The 26,272-nt window shown below is 36.7% G+C and overlaps 1 protein-coding gene across 1 annotated transcript; it reads left to right on the plus strand.

Annotated features, from left to right (window-relative positions):
• Positions 1 to 307: 307 nt before the first annotated feature.
• On the plus strand, positions 308 to 25,918 carry LOC135071342 (dynein beta chain, ciliary-like). Its single transcript, XM_063965165.1, is given in 66 exon segments — positions 308 to 620; positions 698 to 855; positions 1,106 to 1,328; positions 1,407 to 1,559; positions 1,700 to 1,911; positions 1,995 to 2,510; positions 2,591 to 2,701; positions 2,774 to 2,928; positions 3,160 to 3,349; positions 3,527 to 3,788; positions 3,873 to 4,021; positions 4,087 to 4,298; positions 4,388 to 4,673; positions 4,766 to 5,044; positions 5,225 to 5,360; positions 5,446 to 5,627; positions 5,708 to 5,866; positions 5,957 to 6,130; positions 6,222 to 6,367; positions 6,441 to 6,567; positions 6,866 to 6,895; positions 7,385 to 7,630; positions 8,768 to 8,992; positions 9,068 to 9,294; positions 9,391 to 9,532; positions 9,610 to 10,022; positions 10,237 to 10,372; positions 10,454 to 10,588; positions 10,677 to 10,807; positions 10,883 to 11,216; positions 11,295 to 12,007; positions 12,086 to 12,387; positions 12,479 to 12,633; positions 12,707 to 12,843; positions 12,939 to 13,405; positions 13,884 to 13,999; positions 14,078 to 14,239; positions 14,646 to 14,845; positions 15,372 to 15,528; positions 15,636 to 15,824; positions 16,082 to 16,321; positions 16,505 to 16,695; positions 16,770 to 16,939; positions 17,040 to 17,302; positions 17,395 to 17,515; positions 17,603 to 17,778; positions 17,866 to 18,035; positions 18,366 to 18,504; positions 18,654 to 18,818; positions 18,929 to 19,122; positions 19,838 to 20,207; positions 20,302 to 20,442; positions 20,527 to 20,697; positions 20,782 to 21,018; positions 21,089 to 21,168; positions 21,245 to 21,521; positions 21,603 to 21,794; positions 21,977 to 22,148; positions 22,234 to 22,409; positions 22,492 to 22,734; positions 22,848 to 23,030; positions 23,224 to 23,283; positions 23,350 to 23,463; positions 23,536 to 23,690; positions 24,640 to 24,787; positions 25,278 to 25,918. Coding segments are annotated over 66 exon segments (13,470 nt in total). The 3' UTR covers positions 25,440 to 25,918.
• Positions 25,919 to 26,272: the final 354 nt, after the last annotated feature.

Raw genomic sequence — 26,272 nt, forward strand, 5'->3', positions numbered from 1 at the left:
CTAAATAGTTGAGAATTATCTCCTTTACCTTTTATTAAAAAGGATTTCAGAATAACGGCAAAAATACACATTTTCTTAACATAGGTACTTATTTTCATATTACATTTTTCTGCACATCCTACCTTCATCTATTTTAGTAAAGGCAGCCGATGTCTCGGTACAAAGGGACATCGTTTTTAATGGCTGCCGTCGAGACTCGCGTGACTTGCCGTTTGCCAGGCTTGCCTTTCCCAGGCCGCCGTCAAAGCCACCCCGACCGGCGGCGTAGCAGCAGATCACACAGCTATGACAAAGGCAACCGTCTAAAATGGACCAAGCAGGTCCATCGTCGTCTAACCAAGACCCACGGTTCGAATTCATAGGGTCATACGCCGTCAAATCCCTAAAACTCAAGCCAGAGAAATGGATGCGAGTACTAGGTACAGAAGAACACAGATCGACCTTGAGGGACTTCGTCGACAAACCACTGCCTTTACTCTTGGTGGTGGTGCTGACTCATACCAACCAGCTTGTTCCAGTCGTGTCTTTCCCGTGCTATTTGAAGAACAAGTCCGTCTACTTCGTGAAAAAGAAGCCAGATGTCGTGCCGAGGGAGAATTGCACTGAAATGCTCATTTATGGTATGTACTACCTACCAGCTTAGTACAAATCTTTTCGTCCAAATAGTAAATCATATTGATTAAATAATTTCTTGTAGGTGATCTTGCACCCAGATTAATAGATGAGTTGGCATCTTTAGTAGATGAGGTCTTTGTTCCTCTTCTGTCGAATCCACTCAATCATGAAGGTTGGCCGTTGGTTGTCTCACAGGACATCCTCAAGCAAATCCACAATCTGAAGAGCACAGTTTATGAGGTAGCGTTTCACTAATGTCGTATTTTAGACACTAATTTATTTAGTTTATTTATCTTAAAGACGAGAGTGAATAGGCACTTACAGGACAGGTATGTGCCATCCTAGACTGCATCTCACTTAACATCAGGTGCAATTGTAGTCAATACTTGCTTTGCATAAAAAGTTAAAAATGCAATTGAAGTACCAGCCAATCTATAAGTAAGTTTTCTGCTTACTGGTTATGGATTAACATGAGTATTATGTAACTCAGGTAAAAGGCAAAGTAAACGGCCAGACAGTACTTCCACTACCAGTTGGAGTAGAGTTAGTTCACGATGCAGAGAAGCAAGTTCTCAGGGGTGAAGAGGTTGACTTGTACCTTAAAAGCGCCATTGAAGGCGTCGTCATTAAGTGGGCGCAGCAGATCAATGACGTCATGATGGAGGATTCTTCGCAGGCCTTCGATAATGGACAGAATCCATTACCTAATGCTGGTAAGTTGCAGTTGTGATAACAAACGACTATCAAATTTTAATTGGGTCTTTTATTAAAATTATTTTTTCTTTTGTCAGAAATTTTGTTCTGGAGGTCAAGGCTGAGCAATTTGAACTACATCTATGACCAACTGCGGAGCGAGAGAGTCCGTTGCATGGCCGTCATACTCGAAAAAACCACGTCAGCTTATTATCCCTGCTTCAGCAGACTTTTCAAAAATATTGTATCTGGTATGTACTAATTACAAAAAATTGTCAAAAAATTTTAGTGCATCATAATAGATATTAATAAAAGTAAAGATACTTGGGATGGTTATGTAACTTCAAAAGATAAGCGGAGCAAGTTTCTAATAAAACATTTTGTATTTCAGCTTTGGCTGAAGCAAAAGAAATAGATTTGTACCTTCACACATTAGAAAAACATTTTCAAGCCTTGGAAGATACTGACTTTACGGAGTGTCAGACATTATTTCGGCCTTTGTTCCATGTAATTTGTATGATCTGGAGAGACTCTAAATATTACTGTAGCTCTTCTAAACTGATGGTTTTGCTGAAACAAATTAGCAATTTGCTTATTTATACGGTAAGTATCTATATAATCTGTACATAACGCTAAATTAACTCTGCAAGAACATCCAATAATTAAAATCATTTCAATTATTTTAGGCTAAGAAATGTTTAGACCCAAGCACGCTATTCCATAGCGATATCGATGAAGCAACACAAAGAATTCAACTAACCATGAACATACTGAAGAAATTCAGAAACACATTCGAATATTTTAAGGACAACTTGCAAAAATACTTCTTAGACAGAAGGGTCATACCGTGGACCTTCCATCCAAACGCTGTATTTGAAAGAATGAACAGGTTTACAGATCGATTGACTACAATCCAATGGTTTTTCAAAACTGTCTTGGAATTCCAAAAATTAGAAAAGATAGAGATAGGTGGTATGAAAGGCAGAGTACTCAGCGGGCAAATTAGAGAGATTTCAGCGGAATTCGAATCTTACTTTCATAGCTTTGCATCAAAATCGTACGATGTCCTGGACCCTGATGATGAAACATTTAACGAAGACTTCAAGGAATTTCAAGAAAACATTATCGACTTAGATTTGAAACTGTCAACTGTACTTGTCGAGTCTTTCGACAACTGTTCTACTTTGGAGGCAATTTTTAAGGTAAATTCTAATTTTTTAAATCGTACATCAATTCCAGTGTAAGTAGGTATATTCGACATAACACCACGTTGTTGTTACAGTTGATCGACATTGTTGGATCAGTGTTGGATCGGCCTCTGATAAAAAACGAATTTACCGCAAAATTCGCCGAAATCATCGTAATGCTCGAGAAAGAAATCGTCACCTGCGAAGTAAGTACAGCTGCAAATAAAAAATCTTATAGCAGATTTTATGGAATTTTTCAATGAATCATTGACCCACAGGAACTTTTTACTGAACAAACTCAACGTCTTGAAAGATACGGAGTTATGGAAATCGACGCCTTCATGCCCCCAGTCGCTGGAGGACTCCTCTTCATGTCAACGCTGGCCGCCAGGATAACTAAGCCTGTAGTCAGCTTTCGCAATTTACCGCACCCGTAAGTCAGCTGGGTGGGGCAAATTGCGAAAGCTGATTACTTTGCTATAAATCATCTAAATAACCTCTCCCAAAATTGTGAGATGTTTATTTATGTATTTCAACACAAATCTTTCACTGTAGATTAAGTAGACGATTAGAGACTGTAGCTATTTATAGTTGAAAATCATATTAAATACGATATACCTTTATACACTTTCACGAATGTTTTCCTTCATCATTTTTATCATAGGATAAAGGGTTCGGATGAAGCGATCAAAATTTTCGAAAGATACGACCAACTCATTGAAAAAATCGAAGCATTCAAAAAGAAATATTTCGGAGACTGGGCAGTGACTATCCCTAAGATCATTGAAGACAAAACAAACAACACCATTATAGCTCGCCAGGCATCTGATTTAATAATGAACTTCAGCCCAATGGTAAGTAATTATTTAAGAACATAATATTTACAATCAATGACTTCAGTGATTTCAAAATAAAACTGCCTGCTTTATTTTTAAACACGTTTTATGCACGAATAGTAATTTTCATTTCAAGCATGTATTTTTAAGAATACTACAAAAAACAACAAAAATGCATGAAAAAATACTATTTAGGTTATAGACATCCTGAGAGAAGTTCATCATTTGCGGAATAATCCAGACTTTGAAAACGACATACCAGAAGATGGTTTAACCTTGTTTCAAAAACAAGAAACGTATCGACAGTACAGAATTAACTTGGGAATCACTATCGATTGGTATAATCAAATTCGAAAGAACAGTCAGAAAGTAGAGTTTGATTTAGTGGAAGAAGAAATAAAGAATATCGACAATAGAATTGAAATAGCGCAACATGAGCTGAATTGGAACTCTCAAGGTCAGTTACCCGTACTAAATTAAAATATATTTGTCTGTCTGTAGTAATCTAAGTAATATCAAATGTTTTCCATTTCATTGATAGATCTATGGACTCAACTACAAGAACTACACACCTTAGTTGGGAGCTTATACGAAAGAATGTCTAAAATACAAGAAAATCTAAAAGAAATAAAGGCTGTAATGAGGGAGTGGGCTACTAAGCCTCTATTTGAAAGAAAAGAAGGGAAAAAGGTTAGTAGAAAAATAAGTATGGAACATAATTTCATAACGATTTCATTTTTATATTTATTTTCTAGGATACACTCCTCAACCTTGAAGATAGACAAGAAAGAAAAGAACAACGATATTCTGATATAAACAACACGGCTGATCGTATACGAGAGTTGTTACAAGAAAATATGGAGCTATTCAATATGCAAAACAATCAGGAGTGTGAAGCTTGGAAGAATTATGTTACTTTCATTGATAACTTGATAGAAGAGTCTTTGTTCAAAAGTATTGCATGCAGGTAAGCATTAAATGAAATTCCAACAGCTACCTTTAAATGTACATAGATATTTATGAACATGGAGATAATTTCATATTATTTCTTTTTAGTTCGGCTTATATTACAGAACACATGGACCCTAAAAACAAACTAGCTCCATTATTTGAAGCCCAATTGGAACTTTTGGAGCCCGATATGGTGTTTGCTCCAACCTTAGACCCTAACGATGAAAAAGGGTTCAGAGCTATGGTGAAAGGAATTATTGATGACATACTAAAAATGTCTACTTTGATAAAGAGAATAGATATTGATAAAGAACAGTCTTACGAAGATGTTATTGTAAACAATGATATTATTATTGAAATGAAAGAGGAAATACTGGGTGCAATAGAAAAGGTATGGATACAATTCTTTTCATTAAATGAAACATTTATTCATAATTGGAAATGCTTCATTTATTTTTAAACGACTTTTTGATATACTTGCAGGTCATTGAAGATGCAAATGAATTTTGTAAAACCTTTGAAAACTACAGTTACCTTTGGCTTGAGGAAAGAGATGCGATTATGGAAATATTTTTGACTTATGGAAGGATTTTGCAACCTGAAGAAATAGATAGAATCGGATCGGAAGATAAGGATAATCCACCACCGACACCTTGCCCTCCAAAGATGGAAGCGTTTAGAGAACAAATCGATCAGTATGAAAATCTGTTTATGGATATCGAAGAAATGGATTCGTACAAAGTTTTTAATTGCTGGTTTCAGGTAACTAATGCTTTTATGTCAACAAATTAGATAAATGTTTAATTATATTTAACTATTGCAATTTTGTAGTAGTATTAACGAGTGCAACAATACATAACGAACCTTAATTGTTTCATTAAATTAACTTAGTAATTTAGAATGTATTCTTTCATTAAAGACATAATTCAACGCTTGTTTTAGGTGGATATCAGACCATTTCGTCAAGCTCTATTAAACCTTGTAAGGAAATGGGGAAACATGTACAAAGAACACTTGGTTGAAAATGTAACGTCTAGTTTGACTGATTTGGCTAATTTCATCCGTAAAGCTGATGAAGGTAAATAAACTGTAATCGTCATTTGGATGCCATGACAATGGAATATCAATATTTGCATGTATAAAATTATTAATGTTATTCTCAGGGCTCTTACAACCTGTACCAGAAGGCGATTACGATGCCTTAATTAACGTAATGGGTTATTTAATGCACGTGAAAGATCGTACCGCTGTTACTGATGAAATGTTCCAGCCCCTCACTGAAACCATTGAACTTCTAAAGTTCTACGACATGGATATTCCTGAAGAAGTCAATGTATTACTGCAGGTAAGAACATATTGTGAATACTTCATTAAGTTAATGATTGATCAGTTTACCATATAAGTGGGTTTGTAAATCACTTTCAGGAATTACCAGAACAATGGGCAGGAACTAAGAAATTGGCCCTTACAGTGAAACAGCAAGTAGCACCCCTTCAAGCAGCTGAAGTTAGTGGAATACGAAAGAAGATTGCTGCCTTTGACGCGCATGTAACCTACTACCGAGAAGTTTTTAAAAGATATGAGGCAAGTATTGAAGTATTGAATGCTGAATAGGCAAAGATTCCTGTATTAAGGTACGCGCTTATACTGATACTATATCTATCTGGTTTATAGTTCTTCAAGTACGAATGTGGAGATCCATACGAGGTTATGTCAAGAGTTGACTACGAAATGTTACATCTAGAGGAGGAAATGAAGGGTATCCAAGGATCAGGATCGTTATTTGAAGTTAACGTACCTGAGTTCAAATTGTTAAAGCAGTGCAGAAAGGAGTTGAGGATGCTCAAGGTAGAGTAATGTTGAACATTAAAAAAAACAGCTGCTTTCTAAAAATTACCTACTAATCAATTCACTATACATTTCACATTTCACTATACAGCAACTATGGGATTACGTGTACATAGTGCGGACGAGCATTGAAGATTGGAAGACCACACCATGGCGTAAAATTGACGTGGAGAACATGGATATAGAATGCAAGAAATTCGCCAAAGAAATCAGACTTCTGGATAAGGAAATGAGAAGGTAATCAAACTTTTTGAAAAACGGAACACTTATGGTATGTTGTATTCTAACGGATATCTTCTGTCTTCTACAGTTGGGACACTTACATAAACTTGGAGGCAACAGTGAAGAACATGCTAACTTCCCTACGAGCTGTAGGTGAACTACAGAACCCAGCAATCAGAGAACGGCATTGGGATCAACTTATGAGGACCACAAAGGTGACAAGGATGTGATAAAATAAATTCTTATCATGTGTAATAATGTGTATATAACTTTTGTACGTACAGCCTCTTGGTGTGATGAGCACGTTTAAGGGTAACATTTTAATTTCCTGAACCCTAACTCAACTGCATTTTGCATGTTCTGATCTTACCGTGTGGCATGCATCAATGCTTTGGATGTTCACAAGTTTATTCAATGTCATGCTGGCTGAGGAATGCGTGTACATACAAACAACTTGATGTTTTATATGCAAATGTGTCTTGCCAATGTAAATATTACTTTTATGATTCACAGAGTTTAGCTGCATTGCCACCTGAGCTCACTGTAAGTATGCCCAAAAGCGGGGAACGAGGCCTTTAATCATGACCTTGATTTTTGTTCATAATGTCAATAATAATGGTTACACTTTAAGTATAATACGTAATAAATTTTATTGACAGAATGTATTACGTTTAGGTTTGCATGTTTCTAATAATTGCATGTGTGAATACAGTAGTTTTGAAATGTCGTATTTACTCGTAGCTTGTAAACATTTATCTTTCGCTCCAACTATCACAACTTTTATTAGTGAACCCTCTTCTAGTCTTGTAATTCTTCTAGTATTGTTAGTATTTGTGTAAATTTGTACAGTTGTAGAGATACTTTATTACTAGGTACTTTAACTCTCTACTCTTAGTTATTAAAAGAACTAGATTAGTGATGAATAAACTTACTCGTATCTTATTAATTCTTAGTCATATATTTAGAATAGTTAGATTTGTAGATGTAATCCTTAGCACGGAACTTGTTACTAAAATCAATTCAATCTAATAGGTTAGGATCGTCATGGATGCAAATACTACCTTGGCAGATTTGTTAGCATTGAATTTACATGAATGCGAAGAGGAAGTCAAAAATATAGTGGACAAAGCAGTCAAAGAGATGTCAATGGAAAAAATCCTTAAAGATTTGCACAACACTTGGAGTGGAATGGAGTTCGAGCAAGAAGAACATACCCGTACTGGGTGTACTTTGTTGAGAGCCAGTGAAGAATTGATAGAAACGCTAGAGGAAAACCAGGTGCATATTAAAGCAATTAATTATTAGAATATACTCGTAAATAAAAAAATGGTTGCTTTTAACACTAAAATTATCTACCTTTAACACCTTTGCTGCGGCAGTAACTTTCTAATACTTTCCATTCCTTCGGTACAAGGTCAGTAAACCTGGTATTAAAACTTACATTGTGGCGGCACAAGGCTTAAAGACCTTGTAATATTTAAGATATATTAATTTTATTTTTGGCTTCATGTTAATAGATATTGTGTTTTTTTTCTTTGAATATTAATAATAATGCATTTATTGACATACACCTGAAGGCGTTCGTGAATAACTTGTTGAGTATAAAAATTATAGCTATATTCAAAATACAAGGCTTATGCACCCTGTGCCGCACTGAAGTAGGGAAGTCTAGTGGGTATTCTAGGGATGTGAAATACAAATATCGATAGTTTAAATTAAGTTTTAATAAAAATTTTAAAAAGTAACATACAAAGATGTTTTAATAATTTAGTCTAAATATTTTACAAATAAGACATACGTGCATAAATACTTAAATAAGCTATATTTAAAGAAAACATATTATTTAATAACATTTAGTGACAACTTCAAATGTTTGTCACGAAAAGCATTATTTAAATTAGCAATAAATCGTGTAGCAAATTAAATTATAATCAATATGCAGTTTTGATTTTGTTTGTTTCTCTTGACGCCATGTCGACATGTGCGTTTCTTACGAATGCGAGGCAACACTGGCTGCACGAAGCTAGCGTGGGGTCCGGTACCAGGTGCGCAGGGTACAAGGTGCTTCGACCTGGTTTCGCATTGTGAAGACATTTTATTACTTCCGTGCGGTACCAGGTCTAAAAACCTGGTATTAAGGTAGGTACATCATTGGATTCTATTTTAAGAATACATCATAGATATATATTCATCACTTTCCTACACCGGACCCAATTGAAGTTATGCCTTTCGCACGACAAGGAAAACTATAATTTTCTTAGCCGCACGGTAAGCGAGACGTACACAAGGTCTATAGACCTGGTTTCGCACTCAACGTGTTAACAGACACATCAAGCTTTACTTTATTTATGAGGAATAGCGAAGTAACGACTTTTATACTTTGAATGTAATATTAACATAATATCTGTTTTTCAGGTGCAACTTCAAAATTTGATCACATCCAAGTTCATCGCGCACTTTCTCGAAGAAGTATCGAGTTGGCAGCAGAAGTTATCGACAGCAGATCAAGTAATCACTGTATGGTTTGAAGTGCAAAGGACCTGGACACACTTGGAGAGCATATTTATGAGTTCTGAGGATATCAGAAAGCAACTACCTGAAGATTCTGCCCGATTTGATAGGATTGATTCCGCATTCAAAGTAATGTTTTGACAAAAATTGTAACGTTTTGTATGTTGTGTAGAATGTTTTACTTAAATTTTGTTTTGTTTGTAGATCTTATCAACAGAAATGTCTAAAACTCCAAACGTTGTAAAAGGGACTAATAGAGATGGTCTAGTAGAAAAGCTTGATGTTCTTCAAAAGGATTTAGTAATTTGCGAGAAAGCTTTGGCAGAATATTTGGAAACGAAAAGATTGGCATTTCCTAGATTTTATTTTGTGTCATCTGCAGATTTGTTAGATATTTTGTCTAATGGGAATCAGGCTGAGCTTGTGATAAGGTAAATAGCTTGTAACTAAGACAACTGTGACTCAAGAGACAAAAAAATATTATACCTAATACAAATAGAATCATAATTTTATTTTTTATTTTCTAGGCACCTAACGAAACTCTTTGACTCTATAGCGAAATTAAAGTTTGCTGAAAGTGAGAAACCTGATGAAAAAGTGGCTCTAGGTATGATAGCAAAGGATGGTGAATATGTGCCATTTCACGGGACTTGTGACTGCACTGGACCGGTAAATTCTATTTTTATTTTATGCTAAACAAATGTCACTTGTAAGAGTTGTTACGGTAAGCATAACTGTGGTTTCAGGTTGAAATATGGCTGAACAGACTTCAAGATATAATGAGGTCCACCATCAGGCAATACTTTGGCGAGGCCATCGTTTCGTATGAAGAGAAACCACGGGAACAATGGTTGTTTGATTTTATGGCGCAAGTATCTTTATGTGGTTCACAAATTTGGTGGACCACAGAAGTAAACATGGCCTTCTCAAGATTAGAAGAAGGATACGATAATGCATTAAAGGATTACTATAAGAAACAGCTGTCTCAACTTAGCACTTTGATCACATTGCTGATAGGAGAACTCAGTAAGCAAGATCGGCAGAAAATTATGACCATCTGTACTATCGATGTACACTCAAGAGATGTCGTGAGCAAACTGATTCAAGGCAAAGTGGAAGCAGGATCAGCTTTCCAGTGGCAGTCACAACTCAGACACAGGTTTTGAGAAATCTAAGTAGATTGGCATCATGTGCACTATTTAGTCACAGGTTATTTCATTTTCATACTACACAATCTTCACGTGGCGTAGATGCATTTTTATCTACTTTATTCTTTCTTAACATACTTTATTTCAGTTCTATTCATTATAAATTCTAAATTATAATGATTTGAAATTTGTGGATTAACTACTGAGTCTATGTTTCATTTGCAGATGGGGTGATGCCGAAATGCATTGCTTTGCAAATATCTGTGACGCACAGTTTCTGTACAGCTACGAGTACTTGGGAAACACACCCAGATTGGTCATCACACCCTTGACTGATAGATGTTATATAACTTTGACACAGGTTAGTGAAATTAGAAATCAATAAACATAGCACATTATAGTCTTATTTGTAGCATTTACTGTAATTATGTACTTTTGACAGTCTTTACATCTTATCATGGGTGGAGGGCCTGCTGGACCAGCTGGTACGGGAAAGACAGAAACCACCAAAGATTTAGGAAGAGCCTTGGGCATCATGGTGTATGTATTCAACTGCTCTGAACAAATGGATTATCAGGTAAATCATCACAATAAATTATTAGTCTTATTATTTTTAAAAATAATCAATAACTCAAACCTTAATAATGTTTTGTTATTACTTTCAGTCTTGTGGAAATATTTATAAAGGACTAGCCCAAACAGGAGCTTGGGGATGCTTTGACGAGTTCAACAGAATTTCAGTTGAAGTGTTGTCTGTCGTAGCGGTTCAAGTTAAATCAGTACAAGATGCTATAAGGTATCAATTACGCATTACATGGATTTGTATTGGAGTGACAAATATAACTTTTGTTTGTAAAATAATTACTTTCAGGGACAAGAAAGAAAAATTCAATTTCATGGGTGAAATCATCGTGCTAGTGCCCAGTGTTGGCATATTCATAACAATGAATCCAGGCTATGCTGGCAGAACAGAGCTACCAGAAAATCTAAAGGCTTTATTCCGACCTTGCGCCATGGTTGTTCCGGACTTTGAACTGATTTGTGAAATTATGTTGGTAGCTGAGGGATTTCAAGAAGCGAAAATCCTTGCTAGAAAGTTTATCACTTTGTATACTTTGTGCAAAGAGTTGTTGTCAAAGCAAGATCATTATGATTGGGGTCTAAGAGCTATCAAGTCTGTGCTTGTTGTAGCTGGATCCTTGAAAGTAAGACTTATTTAAATAACAGTAATCAGCGAAAACACGTTTGATGATATAAAATTCATGCTTTTCATACATTTGCAGAGAGGTGACCCTGGTCGACCTGAAGAGGAGGTATTGATGAGGACTCTTCGTGACTTCAATATTCCCAAAATAGTTACTGATGATATGCCAGTGTTCATGGGTTTGATTGGGGATTTATTTCCAGCCTTGGAAGTCCCACGCAAACGAGACTTAGACTTTGAAAGAACAGTAAAACAAGCAGCAATGGATCTTCTACTACAACCTGAGGATAACTTCATTTTAAAGGTGGTCCAACTTGAAGAGTTACTTGAAGTCCGACATTCGGTATTCATTGTAGGTAATGCAGGCACAGGCAAAACTCAAGTATGGAAGACACTATTTAAAACGTACCAGAATTTAAGAAAGAAACCACTATTTAACGACTTAAATCCAAAAGCAGTTACCAATGATGAGCTATTTGGTATTATTAATCCAGCAACTAGAGAATGGAAGGATGGTTTATTTTCGGTTATAATGAGAGATCAAGCGAATATCGTTGGTGAAAATCCAAAGTGGATAGTTTTGGATGGAGATATAGATCCGATGTGGATTGAATCCCTAAACACAGTGATGGATGATAATAAAATACTGACGTTAGCCAGTAATGAAAGAATTGCTTTGACCCCAACTATGAGGTTGATGTTTGAAATTTCAAACTTGAGGACCGCTACTCCAGCTACTGTATCACGAGCTGGTATTTTATACATCAATGCTCAAGACTTAGGATGGAACCCGTAAGTCAACTACCTAAAGGATACTCGTGTATTTAAATTAGTGTAATAGATAAATTATCCACATAATATTTTTTACAGTTATGTTACAAGTTGGATTGAAACAAGAAAAGTGCCAGCTGAGAAGTCAAACCTGGTGAACCTCTTCGACAAATACATTCCTCCTTGCTTGGAGACCGTGAGGAATAGATTCAAGAAGATTACTCCCATAGCTGAGATGGCTCACATACAGATGTTGTGCCATCTTCTGGATTGCTTGCTTGTACCTGAGAACACGCCAGCTGACTGCCCTAAGGAATGGCATGACATATTTTTTGTGTTCGCTTGCGTTTGGGCCTTTGGGTCTGCAATGTTCCAAGACACGGGCATCGACTATCGTGTTGGTAAGTTCTTTAATAAATAGCATAGTTCATAATTATAGCATAAACAGAGCTTTACGTTACCTCATTCTATGTTTCTCTTTGTTGTGTTCAGAATTCACAAAATGGTGGGTAAACGAATTCAAAACAGTCAAGTTCCCCGCTGGTGGTACGGTTTTCGATTATTACATTGATCCAGAGAGTAAACAATTTACACCGTGGACAGAGAAAATACCTAAATTTGAATTGGACTCCGATATACCCTTACAGGTAAGCATCGAGATTGTTGCGATAATGGTAGGTAATTTGCGACTTTATAATGTACATTTTTTTTGTATTTTAGGCGGTCCTAGTACCTACAGCTGAAACAATACGGATTAGATTCTTTCTGGACTTGCTGATGAAGAACAAACATCCAGTCATGTTGGTGGGAGGAGCTGGCTGTGGTAAAACAGTTTTGGTCAACGAGAAATTGCAAGGGTAAGTTTGATCAAGAAGATCTTACAATTTCGATCACGAGAGATGTAAAATGTGTATCATACTTTGTTTATTTCATTGTGTCTATTTTCCATCAGACTTCCAGAAACTTACGCAATACAGTCAGTACCCTTCAACTTCTACACATCATCTGAAATGCTGCAGAAAATATTAGAGAAACCATTAGAAAAGAAAGCTGGTCGAAATTACGGTCCACCAGGGAACAAGACACTCATTTACTTCATAGATGACATGAACATGCCCGAAGTGGACGCATATGGGACAGTACAGCCACACACAATTATAAGACAGCACCTAGACTATAACCACTGGTACGACCGGACCAAACTTAGCCTGAAAGACATCCATAACACGCAGTACGTCTCATGTATGAATCCGACGTCTGGCAGCTTCACAATCAATCCTAGATTGCAGAGGCATTTCTGTGTATTTGCAATCAGTTTCCCCAATAATGAGGCTTTAAACAACATTTATTACTCGATTCTGAGCCAACACCTAACAAACCCGGAGCTGCGGATCAATCCACAAATATCAAAATTGTCAGGTACAATCAAATTGTAGACAACAAGATTTTATCAGTGAAGTTGCCGTCATAAATTATTAAAAAGTTGGCTATTCAAGAAAGAACAACACATGAATCTTTCATTTTGCTAGACACCAAGTTTCTTTGTAAAGATAATCTTTCGTTTCGCACAATAAAGAATTATTCAAAAACAGCTTGGTAATTTTGTCAGCAACTTTGTTGAACACTAGAACCTAGAACAAGATGGACGCTTGATGCAAGATGGATGGACGACATTAATTTTGACAAATCAGATACGAATATCCACAATTGTTTTATTAATGTGAATTGATTTCTTACTTCACAACTCAAAAAATATATCGCATTGTTAAATATTTTTCTCTGTACATTTCTAAAGCAGCCAGGCTGCCCAAACTAGCTGCTAAGCTTGGAATTCTGCTTAACAAAACTGTGTATGATTAACTAATTTAAAAATTTATAAAAAATAAATAATTTTCAGCAAGCATCGTAAGCGCAACTATGGGTTTACATAACAAAGCATCCCAAGTGTTTCTTCCGACTGCGATCAAATTCCACTATATTTTCAACCTCAGGGATCTATCAAATGTGTTTCAGGTAAATTAATAATTCGTTATAAAAAACATGTTGTCAAAATCTTAGTACATAGATATTTAATTAACTATAATTTCATAGGGTTTCCTATTCAGCACCAACGAGTGTCTAGTCAATCCATCAGACATCATAAGGCTATGGCTACACGAAACACATCGGGTGTACGGCGACAAACTAACAGAGGACAAGGACATTGACGCATTCCTGAAAATGCAAGTGGATATTTGCAAGAAGAATTTTGAGGTAAGTATAAATGTATAAGTATTTACCATTTGAAGCCAGATCCAGACGTCTTTAAAGTGTAATGTAATGGGAATAGTATGGATAACACTTAACATCGTAATGCCGTTTACACGCAAGCAGGATTCTTGTTAGTCCATTACAACCTTACATGTTACACATGTCTGTACCCAGCTTAAGTATACTCCCTTTGGTATTCTAGATAATTAACTCTTTTCTTTCTGTCGGGGTATGCCACTAGCCATTGGGGACGGTCAGTGGGTTATGTGGGACTCTCCCCGCCAGGAGGGCGGGGCCTACCCACTAAACCCTACGATGTCCTCTGAGGCCATTGAAACGGAACCGCGAGCAATTGTCCTAAAATTGGACATTCGTCTGCGGCTTAGTTAATTTAATTATTTTTTTCCAGGACATAGACGAAGGCACAGTATTCGAGAGGCCGAACATATACTGCCACTTCGCCGGTGGCATCGGCGAGCCCAAGTACATGCCGATCGCGTCATGGGAGCAACTGAACAAGCTCCTGCTAGAGGCCATGTCTAGCTACAACGACCTCATCGCGGCCATGAACCTGGTTCTGTTTGAAGATGCTATGATGCACATTTGTAGGTGAGACCTGTCAGTCTTATTAATGTAACTAGCGGCCGCCCGCGACTTCGTACGCATGGATCCCGTGTTAGTTTCGTAAAATCCTTTCTTAGCGAATGCCTACGTCATAACATCTACCTGCATACCAAATTAATCAGCCCGATCCGTCCAGTGGTTTGAGCTGTGCGTTGATAGATCACTATGTCAGTCAGTCAGTCAGTCACCTTTGAGTTAGACAGTAATCATTTAGAATTCCCAACTTCGATTAGTAATAAATACGAAGCAAGATCTTCGATCATGCGACATGACGCGTTGTCTCAACAGAAGATGTACGAATCGGAACATAGAGACGGTTAATTAGATGACGCAAAATTAGATCATACAGCTTGATTTTGCATTAAAGAAATAACAATGTTGCCAATTTTGCCACAATATTTATTATTATTATAAGTATGAACTGTCGTTTAACTCAGTAATTAACATTAAATATCATCTGAAGTTGTTATGTACAAATTGTACTAATGATTTACTTTTTTATATTTAACAGAATTAGTCGAATTCTAGAAAGTCCTAGAGGCAGTGCGCTTCTAGTTGGAGTGGGTGGATCTGGAAAACAGTCATTATCTCGTCTGGCTGCATTCATATCCAGTTTAGAAGTCTTGCAAATACAGCTGAAGAAAGGATACGGAGTGGCCGACTTAAAGGTACCAATTTAAAACCGAATGGACTTGACATGGGAATACCAAAATACTTTAAAACCTATTGCGATTTCGTTCTATCAATCTACACAAAAAAAAAATGTTTTTCACAGAATGAGCTGAACGGACTCTACATCAAAACTGGTCTAAAAAATGTCGGCATAATGTTCTTGATGACTGACGCACAAGTGGCTAATGAACAGTTTTTGGTGCTCATAAACGACCTACTAGCGTCTGGTGAAGTAGCTGACTTATTCCCTGACGATGAAATCGAAAACATACTGGCTGGTGTGAGGAATGAGGTAATTAGTCGTTAAAATAAAGCTACGGGGCTATTAAAAGACTCTTAAGTTCATCAGAATAATCATATAACTGTTAAAAATTTCATTCTTCCAAAAGGAAAGTATAGTATGAATAAAAGACTCGCGAAAATCCTCAAAGAACGGCACATTAAGCTATACATTATGTTTTCCCTCTCAACAAGAAATTCATTTCCGAATACGTCATGTCTTACAGTTGGCAATTTATCTGACGGTTTAATAGTATACCAATATTTCAGGTGAAAGGTGCTGGCCTACCAGATACAAGGGAAGTGTGTTGGAAGTTCTTCATAGATAGAGTTCGCAAGCAGCTGAAAGTAGTTCTGTGCTTCTCTCCCGTTGGTTCTACATTAAGGGTGCGATCGAGAAAGTTTCCAGCTCTGATCAACTGCACCTCTATCAACTGGTTCCATGAATGGCCGCAAGAGGCCCTCGTGTCTGTTGCTATGAGTTTCTTGGAAAAACTGAATGGCTTGCCGGTAAAATATGTTCAATTATTTTGCTAGATATTGTACAGTATCAACAAATTCTATTTATGCATTTTCATTACTAAAATAATCGGTATCTCTTTCAATAAAAATATAATTGGTTGTAACTTTAAACAACAAGCGCATTCTTTTAATTCATGATTTATTTATTGGAAAAATAATTCCACTTGTCAGGTAACATTAAGAGATTCAGTAGCGCGATTCATGGCCTACGTCCACACTTCAGTGAACACAATATCGAAGGCTTATTTGTCTAATGAGAGACGATACAATTACACAACTCCAAAGAGTTACTTGGAACAGATAAGCTTGTACGCCAAACTTGTAAACAATAAAACAAGCGAGTTGCAAGCTAAAATAACCAGGTAATTTACAGATTTAATTTTATCCATCAGATAATAATAAAGATGTTCTGTGTACTTATAAAACAATATTACAGGTTAGAAAACGGTTTAGAGAAACTCCGGTCTACTGCCGAACAAGTAGCCGAACTGAAAAAGAAATTAGCCATTCAAGAAATAGAATTACAGCAGAAGAATGAAATCGCAGACAAACTTATTGAGACCGTTGGCATCGAGACTGCTAAAGTGCAGCACGAGAAAGCCTTAGGTATGAAAAAATAAACAATCTTGCTAATATTTCGTATTGTATGTTCTTATTTTTATTTGTAATTTGAGTAGTGACTTATGATCATCATTCGTCATTGCAGCTGACGAAGAAGAAGAAAGAGTAGCAGTTATAGCTGAAGAGGTGTCAAAGAAGCAAAGGGACTGCGAAGAAGATTTGATAAAAGCAGAACCAGCGCTCATAGCAGCTCAAGAGGCTTTGAATACGTTGAACAAAGCTAACCTCACTGAGCTGAAGTCTTTCGGTTCACCACCGGGAGCTGTGACCAATGTGACTGCTGCTGTCATGGTGCTTATGGCTCCTGGAGGAAAAATACCTAAAGATCGGAGCTGGAAAGCAGCAAAGGTACTGAAGTCTATGAGCTATCATTTATACACCTTACAACACTAATAACAAGTATCACTTATGCCAAGTAATTTATGATGGTTTTATCCTAGGTGGTAATGGCGAAAGTGGACATGTTTTTGGAGGCACTTATACACTACGACAAAGAAAATATTCACCCTGACGTCATCAAAGCTATCCAACCTTACCTCAAGGACTCTGAGTTTGAACCTGGTAACGAATAGTCATAGAAAACAAAATAGGTAGGTAGTAGAAAGTTACAATAAAATAATTTTAAACGAAAACCAACTTTATTTTTAGAATTCGTAAGATCAAAATCAGCTGCAGCAGCAGGACTGTGCGCTTGGGTCATCAACATAATAAAATTCTTTGAAGTATTTTGCGATGTAGAGCCTAAGAGGAAAGCGTTACAAGCTGCCAATGCTGAACTAGCTGCAGCTCAAGAGAAATTGAAAAACATCAAATCTAAAGTTGCTGTAAGTATTAAACCCATTTAAAACAATTGAGATAAATCAGACACCCTTAAATCTTAATGAAAAAAATTAAATTGCTCATTGTTTTAGTCTTTGGAAGAGCTTTTGGCATCACTCACAGCTGACTTCGAGAAAGCCACTGCAGAGAAAGTGAAGTGCCAAAAGGAGGCAGATGCTACAAACCAGACCATTCAGCTCGCTAACAGGCTCGTCAATGGGCTGGCCAGTGAAAACGTGCGTTGGGCTGAAGCTGTTGCTAAGTATGTAAACATTGTGAATTGCACTTGTGAGCTATGAGTGTCTTTTGCACTAACTATATTTTGTAAACAAGAGAGTTCCGAATAAGTATCAAATCTTTAGATAATTTCACCTAGCGTCATCAAGCCTCCAATATTATTAATACATACATTTATACATAGTAACACCCAGACCCGTCACAGAGATTAAAATTCATCAATTTCTGCCCGGCCGGGAATCGAATCCGGATTCTCTCAGCGTAGTAGTCCGTTTCGAACCACTACACCAAACGGCCGACCAGGTAATGGTTTCATTTCATGAAATTTTAATAAAGGACTGTTTTACTTTTGCAGTTTTATGCAGCAGAGCACGACGTTGCCAGGAGATGTGTTGCTTGTATGCGCATTCATATCGTACGTAGGATGCTTTACCAAGCAATACAGACTGGATTTACTTCACAAAAATTGGCTCACATTCATGAAGACATTGGAGGTATTTGACTAATCAAATAATGTTAATGACATTTAAGTTAAAAGTTTAATAGGTTCAGATGAGAAAATTAAGGTACAAAAATATGTCACGTTGATGCCTACACTGAAATATATTTTTTAAATCAGCCTAATAATAATATATTTTTATAGCCTCCAATACCAATCACGGAAGGCCTCGATCCCCTGACAATGCTGACAGATGATACACAGATCGCAATGTGGCAAAACGAAGGACTTCCCTCAGATCGCATGAGTACTGAGAACGCGACAATATTGTCCAATTCCGACCGATGGCCACTGATGATTGATCCACAGGTAAGTATAATGAATTATGCTACGTGTAACTATAGTCACATAAATATCAGAAATATCAGACGTACCTACCTACATAGTTCTAATAATGATAAAACACTTAAAACTTTCAGCTTCAAGGAGTGAAATGGATCAAACAAAAATATGGCGACAATTTACAAGTAATCCGGTTGGGTCAAAAGGGCTACTTAGACACAATTGAAAAGTCCATCATAAAAGGCAAAACCGTTATATTTGAAAATATTGGGGAAACAGTTGACCCTGTGCTTGATCCGCTACTGGGAAGAAATCTAATTAAAAAGGGAAAGTAAGGCATAAATAATATTTTTCTTTAATGAGGTTAATTTTACAAAACACCATGCTTGTTAGGGTGGTCCTTATTCCTACGAAAAAAAATTTTTTTCTTATATTTTGCGGGGCACCACGTAATTTGAATATATACCATATGAAAGTCTTTCATTATTTTTTTTTTAATTTTTAAAAGACATTTAGGGGTCGCTACCAAGGTTTGAATTTTAAGTAAAAGCACAAAATCTGTATTTGTTAGATTCATTTATTTTTAGCCAAAGCCAAATAAAAATATTACAAAATTATTGTTGTTGCTATGAACTAAGATATTATGTACAATGTACATATTTGAATCAATTATTTTTAAGATATAAGAGTTGACTTGTTAGTATCTCGACGCGTCGGTACCATGGTCGGTACAGAAGAGGGGTTAAGGGGAGAAGGGGACAAGAAGCGATTGTCTATTCTATCTATGCGATGTTCATTTGCACCTAAAATGTGATATAAACACTTAAATAAAACATTTATGAAACCATGATTTAAGATCTTCAAAGCTTTTGTAAATATTTTGACAGCTGGTAGCGACCTCTAAATCTTAACCAAAAAAAAAAACAAAAAAAGCTAATTTCATATTTAGAGGTATATAATCGAATGAGAAAGTGCCCCGGGAATAATTCAAAAGTCTAAAAATAAGGACCACCCTAATGCTTGTGTTAAACTAATTTACTTTATAGGGCCATAAAAATTGGAGACAAAGAAGTGGAATACAGCTCAAGCTTCAGGCTGATTCTTCACACGAAATTGGCAAATCCACATTACAAACCTGAAATGCAAGCCCAAACTACTTTGGTGAATTTCACTGTCACAAGAGACGGCTTAGAAGATCAACTTCTAGCTGAGGTGGTCAAAGCCGAACGGCCGGATTTAGAAGACCTGAAAGCAGAGTTGACAAAGCAACAGAATCAATTTAAGATACAGTTGAAAGAACTAGAAGACGATCTTCTGTCTCGACTGTCGTCAGCAGGAGAGAATATACTTGGTGATACAGCACTAGTAGAAAACTTAGAGACCACTAAGAAGACAGCTGCTGACATTGAGAAAAAGGTTCGTTTGTAAAAAAAAACTATACATTTTGTCTGAAAATAAAATCAAATACTTAGAAAATATAAATAAAATAAAATATTTATAAATTATACAGGTTGCAGAAGCAAAAATAACATCACACCAAATAGACCAAGCACGTGAGTTCTACAGACCAGCCGCTGCCAGGGCTTCCCTTCTTTACTTCATTCTCAATGACTTGAATACTATCAACCCAATATATCAATTTTCTCTGAAGGTAAATCAATTTATGAGCAGTCTACAAAATATAGTTCTACTACTATTCACACTTATGTACGTACTACGTTTCATTGTATTTTAGGCGTTCAGTGTTGTATTCCAAAAGGCAATATCTCGAGCTGAGCCAGCAGAGACTGTAGCCCAAAGAATCAAGAACTTGATCGATTGCATTAGCTATTCCGTTTTTCAATACACTTCCAGAGGGTTGTTCGAGTGCGACAAACTTATATTTGCATCACAAATGACGTTTCAGGTACCATTTTTAGGTCTTAGTTTTTTTCAACCTAATAAGAATTATGTAAGGTCATAATGCCGTCCTTTAATTACATACTTTAAGGTGCTACTAATGAGCGAAGAAATATCACCAGCTGACCTGGATTTCTTCCTCCGATTTCCTGTCAAACCCCACGTCACCAGTCCTGTGGATTTTCTCTCAAACCACAGTTGGGGAGGCATCTGTTCCCTGGCTGGAAAGGAAGAGTTCAGGAACCTTGACAGGGATATAGAGACTTCACCCAAGAGATGGAAAAAGATTGTTGAGATGGAGAGCCCAGAAAGAGAAAAATTCCCTCAAGTAAGAATCTATTTTATGCATGCTTTTATAACTTTGACGAACGTAAATTAAACAAAGTATATTTTTACAGGAATGGAAAAATAAAACAGCCCTTCAAAGATTGTGTATGCTACGAGCCTTACGACCAGACAGAATGACGTATGCAGTCGCGTAAGTAATGCTTAAGGAATACTCATACGATAACTAGAATCAAAGTTATTTTAATAGAGTTAAAATTTTATTACAGAGCATACATTGAAGAGAAAATGGGCACAAAATACGTTGAAAACAGAACTCTAGAGTTCAGCAAATCGTTTGAAGAGACAAGTCCTACTACACCGATATTTTTCATCCTATCGCCTGGAGTAAACCCTCTGAAGGATGTGGAAGCATTGGGAAAAGTTATGGGTTTCACATCGGATAATGGGAATTTCCACAATGTATCTCTTGGTCAGGGTCAGGAGATAGTCGCGGAACAGGCCATGGATGAGGCTTTACAGAAAGGACATTGGGTTGTACTCCAGGTTAATATTTATTGCAAGAATTATCAACAACTTTAAGTTGTTTTCATCATCATAATTTTGATTGAATTTGTATAATTTCAGAATATTCACTTAGTGAAAAAGTGGTTGCCAAGCCTTGAAAAGAAGATGGAGAGCTTCGCAAACGGATGCCACATAGAATTCAGACTGTTTATGTCAGCTGAACCTGCAGCCACGCCAGCTGCTCATATCATTCCACAAGGCATTCTAGAATCGAGTATTAAAATCACAAACGAACCGCCTACTGGGATGCAGGTAAATTACAAATTGTAGGATGATTTTTTTTTCTTTATTCAGAAAACCATAGCTCTTTATAATAATAATATATTATAGATACAAACAGGTATTTTTGTTCTAAAGTTTTAATTTAATGATCTATAGTTTTCATTTTTAACATACACTTTTGCATTATTTCCTATAGCTATTCTTTTCCATAGGCAAACATACATAAAGCACTGGATAATTTCAACCAAGAAACACTAGAAATGTGCGGAAAAGAAGCAGAGTTCAAAGCAATTCTTTTTGCTCTTTGTTACTTCCATGCCGTTGTGGCAGAGAGAAGAAAGTTCGGTCCGCAAGGTTGGAACAAAATTTACCCGTTCAATGTTGGTTAGTAATGCATAATTTTCATTACAATTTGTAGTCAGTGATAGCTAAAATAATAACAATATTGACTCCAATACTAAACTTTTAGGGGATTTAACAATTAGTGTTTTTGTACTATACAATTATCTGGAAGCCAACTCCAGAGTCCCGTGGGAGGACTTAAGGTACCTCTTCGGTGAGATCATGTATGGCGGACATATCACTGACGATTGGGATCGCAGACTTTGCAACGCTTATTTGGAAGAACTCATGCAACCTGATCTTGTAAGTTGTATGCTATAATATCATGCAAAAGACGTTTAAAATTAATGATAATTTAACTATGATTAATCTCTGTATCACTAAGGTTGATGGCGAATTGCAACTGGCCCCTGGCTTCCCAGCACCTCCAAACACAGACTATTGTGGCTACCATCAGTACATAGAAGACGCCATGCCTACTGAATCTCCCTACCTCTACGGGCTACATCCCAACGCAGAGATTGGCTTCCTAACCACAACTTCAGAGAATCTCTTTAGGACTATATTTGAAATGCAGCCTAGAGATGCTCAAGCTTCTGGTGCTGCTACTGTTACCAGAGAGGACAAGGTTAGTCTTTTTAAGATAGTGATCTTTATAATTCTGTAACCACGCTCAAAAGACTAAGCGCCTATCTTGCATGGTTTTAATATTAACTTAAATTGGTTTATTTTCTTCTTTAGGTAAAACAGATGTTAGACGAAATCATAGAAAAACTGCCAGAAGAGTTCAACATGGTAGAAATAATGGGGAAGGTGGAAGAAAGGACGCCATACGTTATTGTAGCTTTCCAAGAGTGCGAGCGGATGAACTACCTTACTGGAGAGATGAAGAGATCTTTGAGGGAATTGGATCTAGGACTGAAGGTAAATCTTCATCATTTTGATTATTAAAAATCAAAAATCAAAATCAACATTTTCTTTATTTGTTTAGACTAATTAAATTAGTACTTGCAAATCGTCAAATGCTCTTAAGGAGCATATACATGTCTCATTCTTTTTTTGCCCTTACATTTATACCTATACAAAAAATGTTACAATATGAATTGACTGTTTATAGGGAGAGCTGACAATCACATCAGACATGGAAGACTTAGAAAATGCACTATTTTTAGATCAGGTAAGTAACGCCTTAATTTTATTGACAATGCTCTGAATCCAATTCAATGAATTTCATATTTTTTAGGTACCAATGATATGGTCAAAAAGAGCATATCCATCTTTGTTGGGGCTTTCGGCCTGGTTTGTGGACTTAACCCTTCGGCTGAGAGAATTGGAGACTTGGGCTACAGATTTTGTTGTAAGTGCAAGAAATTTTGATACCACAAGACAATATAATTCAAGAATCACTACAGAAATCAATATCTTGCAGTTGCCAGCATCAGTATGGTTAGCAGGATTTTTCAACCCTCAAAGTCTACTAACTGCTATAATGCAAAGCACAGCTAGAAGGTATGAGTTGCCTCTGGACAAGATGTGTTTACAGTGTGACGTCACCAAAAAAATGAAAGAAGAATTCACGTGAGTGCCCCATACAACACTTTCAGATAACTACTATACATGCAAATTTACCCTTTAGGCTGATTTACATGACACCACGGTGCTACGGGGGTACTACTTACTTTACTACCTAGTTAATCTAAGACATGTGAGATTATTGGCAATATCATAGCGGTTCATGAAAAAGAATTTCAGTAAAAGGACGAATATTTTTGCTGTCACACATCACACACCAAGCTATCTGAAAGCGGTTATAATACCATGTAATCGCATAAAATTATATCAGCAGCAACAAGCTTCAAGTGTCATGACTCGTGATACCACCCGTTTTATGCATGGTGTGGCATCACGAGAGCGTCGTGGTGTCATGTCAAAATCACCCAATTGTCGTTATAATACCTAAAATAATCAGTGTACAAACATTTTATGCCCAGAACGGAATGCCATGTTTAAGCATGACTTAGTGTTATGTGCGAACCTGACAACGCATGTCTTCGCATGTCAACTCTTGAGCATGATCTGAATGCCTTGACTGTGACGATTATTTACAGCATTAAATTTCATGTTTTCATATTCTGTACCGGCTTCAGGATCGACACCAGGTTTGGTTTATGAATGGCGTCAACGCTTCGCTTAGCGTGGCTTCAATCGACTGGAGCTACGTTCTCTATGACTGTCTCTACTTCAAATTTCGGTACCTTGATAAGTAAATTTCCAAAGTCTTCAAAAATCATAGATTTTAGAACATTAGGACCACCTTCTGGTATCAGTTTAATCATTGGTTTCGGTTTCGGGATTCTTGACAGCTGGTAGTAAACCCTTTCCTTTACTCAGTTAGTTAAACAATCCTGAAGGAATATTTATTTATCAAGGGACCACAAGCTTACCTCTTCCTCTGTCTCACACTGTACACTGCAAGCTGCCTCACTGTCTCACTGCATGGATCGGCTTCCTAATACTACTCGTCGTACGACAGGATCGCTGATTCCAGGTCTGCTCCACGAGATGGAGCATTTGTCCATGGCCTGCTGATGGAAGGCGCCCGATGGGATGTGCAGGCTGGGATCATAATGGATTCGAGGTTGAAGGATCTGTTCCCGCCGATGCCAGTGATCAACGTCAGGGTATGAAAATAATATTTACACAAAAACCATGGGAGAACTTCGATGTTTGATGGTATTTTTACACTTTGAATAAAATTCAGGTAATATTAATTTCTTATTCAATAGAGAATCACGGACAAAAACACTTCACTTCACTTATCCCTCCAATTTGAATTAAGCTACCCGCAAAACATCTTTATAAACATCTATATTTTCTTTACAAGTTTTTAAGACATTGACATTGACGTGAATTACCATTTTCTTTTTCTTTCTCGTAATGTAGAGAATTTAATTACGAGAGAGGCTACGAATTAAAAGTATGTGCTTTGTTTAAAGATTACAAAGAACTACCACAACCTAAAACTTTAAAAAAACTTTCGTTTCAAGACTTCATCTTACTTATTTAAGAATAAAAAATACAGATTTTAACAAAAACAATAATAATTCCAACTGCAGGCCTTAAAAAGGGCTTAACTCATAAAACAAAATTATCCTTAACCAAAATTAACAGGCGATCACCCAGGACAAGCAGGACCTGCGCAACATGTACGAGTGCCCGGTGTACAAGACGCGCACGCGCGGGCCCACCTACGTCTGGACCTTCAACCTCAAGACCAAGGACAAGCCCTCCAAGTGGACCCTCGCCGGGGTCGCCTTGCTGCTGCAGATTTAAAGATCTTTTTAGGCTAAAGCGGTAGCAAAACACGCACTATTTTGTACGGACGACAGCACTTTCGGTTAAACACAGTGACGTCTGTCCTATCTTGTTGTAATACAGGTTACGTTGCAAAAAATATATAGTCTGATTTGCTGTCGACTGTACCAGAATAAAAGTTCTTTAAAATTAAAGTATGAGAGATGTTAGATATTTCAATTAGGATGCGTTTCAACTCCAGCGTCCATAGTAAATATTACCTCGTTTGAAAAACTAGACAGCTTTGCGATCAACCAAAATTTTTTGGGTTCATTATTGTTCTTTAATTTTACCTGTCTGACAGTAAGGCTAATTTAACGAGATATGACCGCGGCTTCGCCTGCATAGTTGGATAAATTCTGGCAGTACTATTTCTGATGCTAACTTACTTTCTCGTACTTACTCGTAGTTACAATAAATTGATCCGCCCAGTAGTAAGTAGGTAGGTAACTAGGTATTAAAAAGATGCCTAGTTTTGTTAAAACATGTTATTAGATAGGTAACGTATGTATAGGTACGTTTATTAAATTCTGTTATATGATATGAATAAATGATATTTATTTATGGAAATTATAATAATGTTTTCTTTCAATCTATCCTTGTACCTATAGTCACACCACTAACAATCATACGTTACGTAGATCATTAGGTAAAGAGGATGTTTGTTCGACAGCAATAAGATGTTTTACCTGCTCATTTAGATACAGTTATCAACAGACACCGCCTCATTATAATTTACTTGTGAGAATAACACCGTATCATGATTAATGAGGCGAAAAAGTCTACAGTTCCGTGTAACAAATGGCAGGTCG

The sequence above is a fragment of the Ostrinia nubilalis genome, chromosome 1, assembly GCF_963855985.1.
Source record: "Ostrinia nubilalis chromosome 1, ilOstNubi1.1, whole genome shotgun sequence".
Classification (NCBI taxonomy): Eukaryota; Metazoa; Arthropoda; class Insecta; order Lepidoptera; family Crambidae; genus Ostrinia; species Ostrinia nubilalis.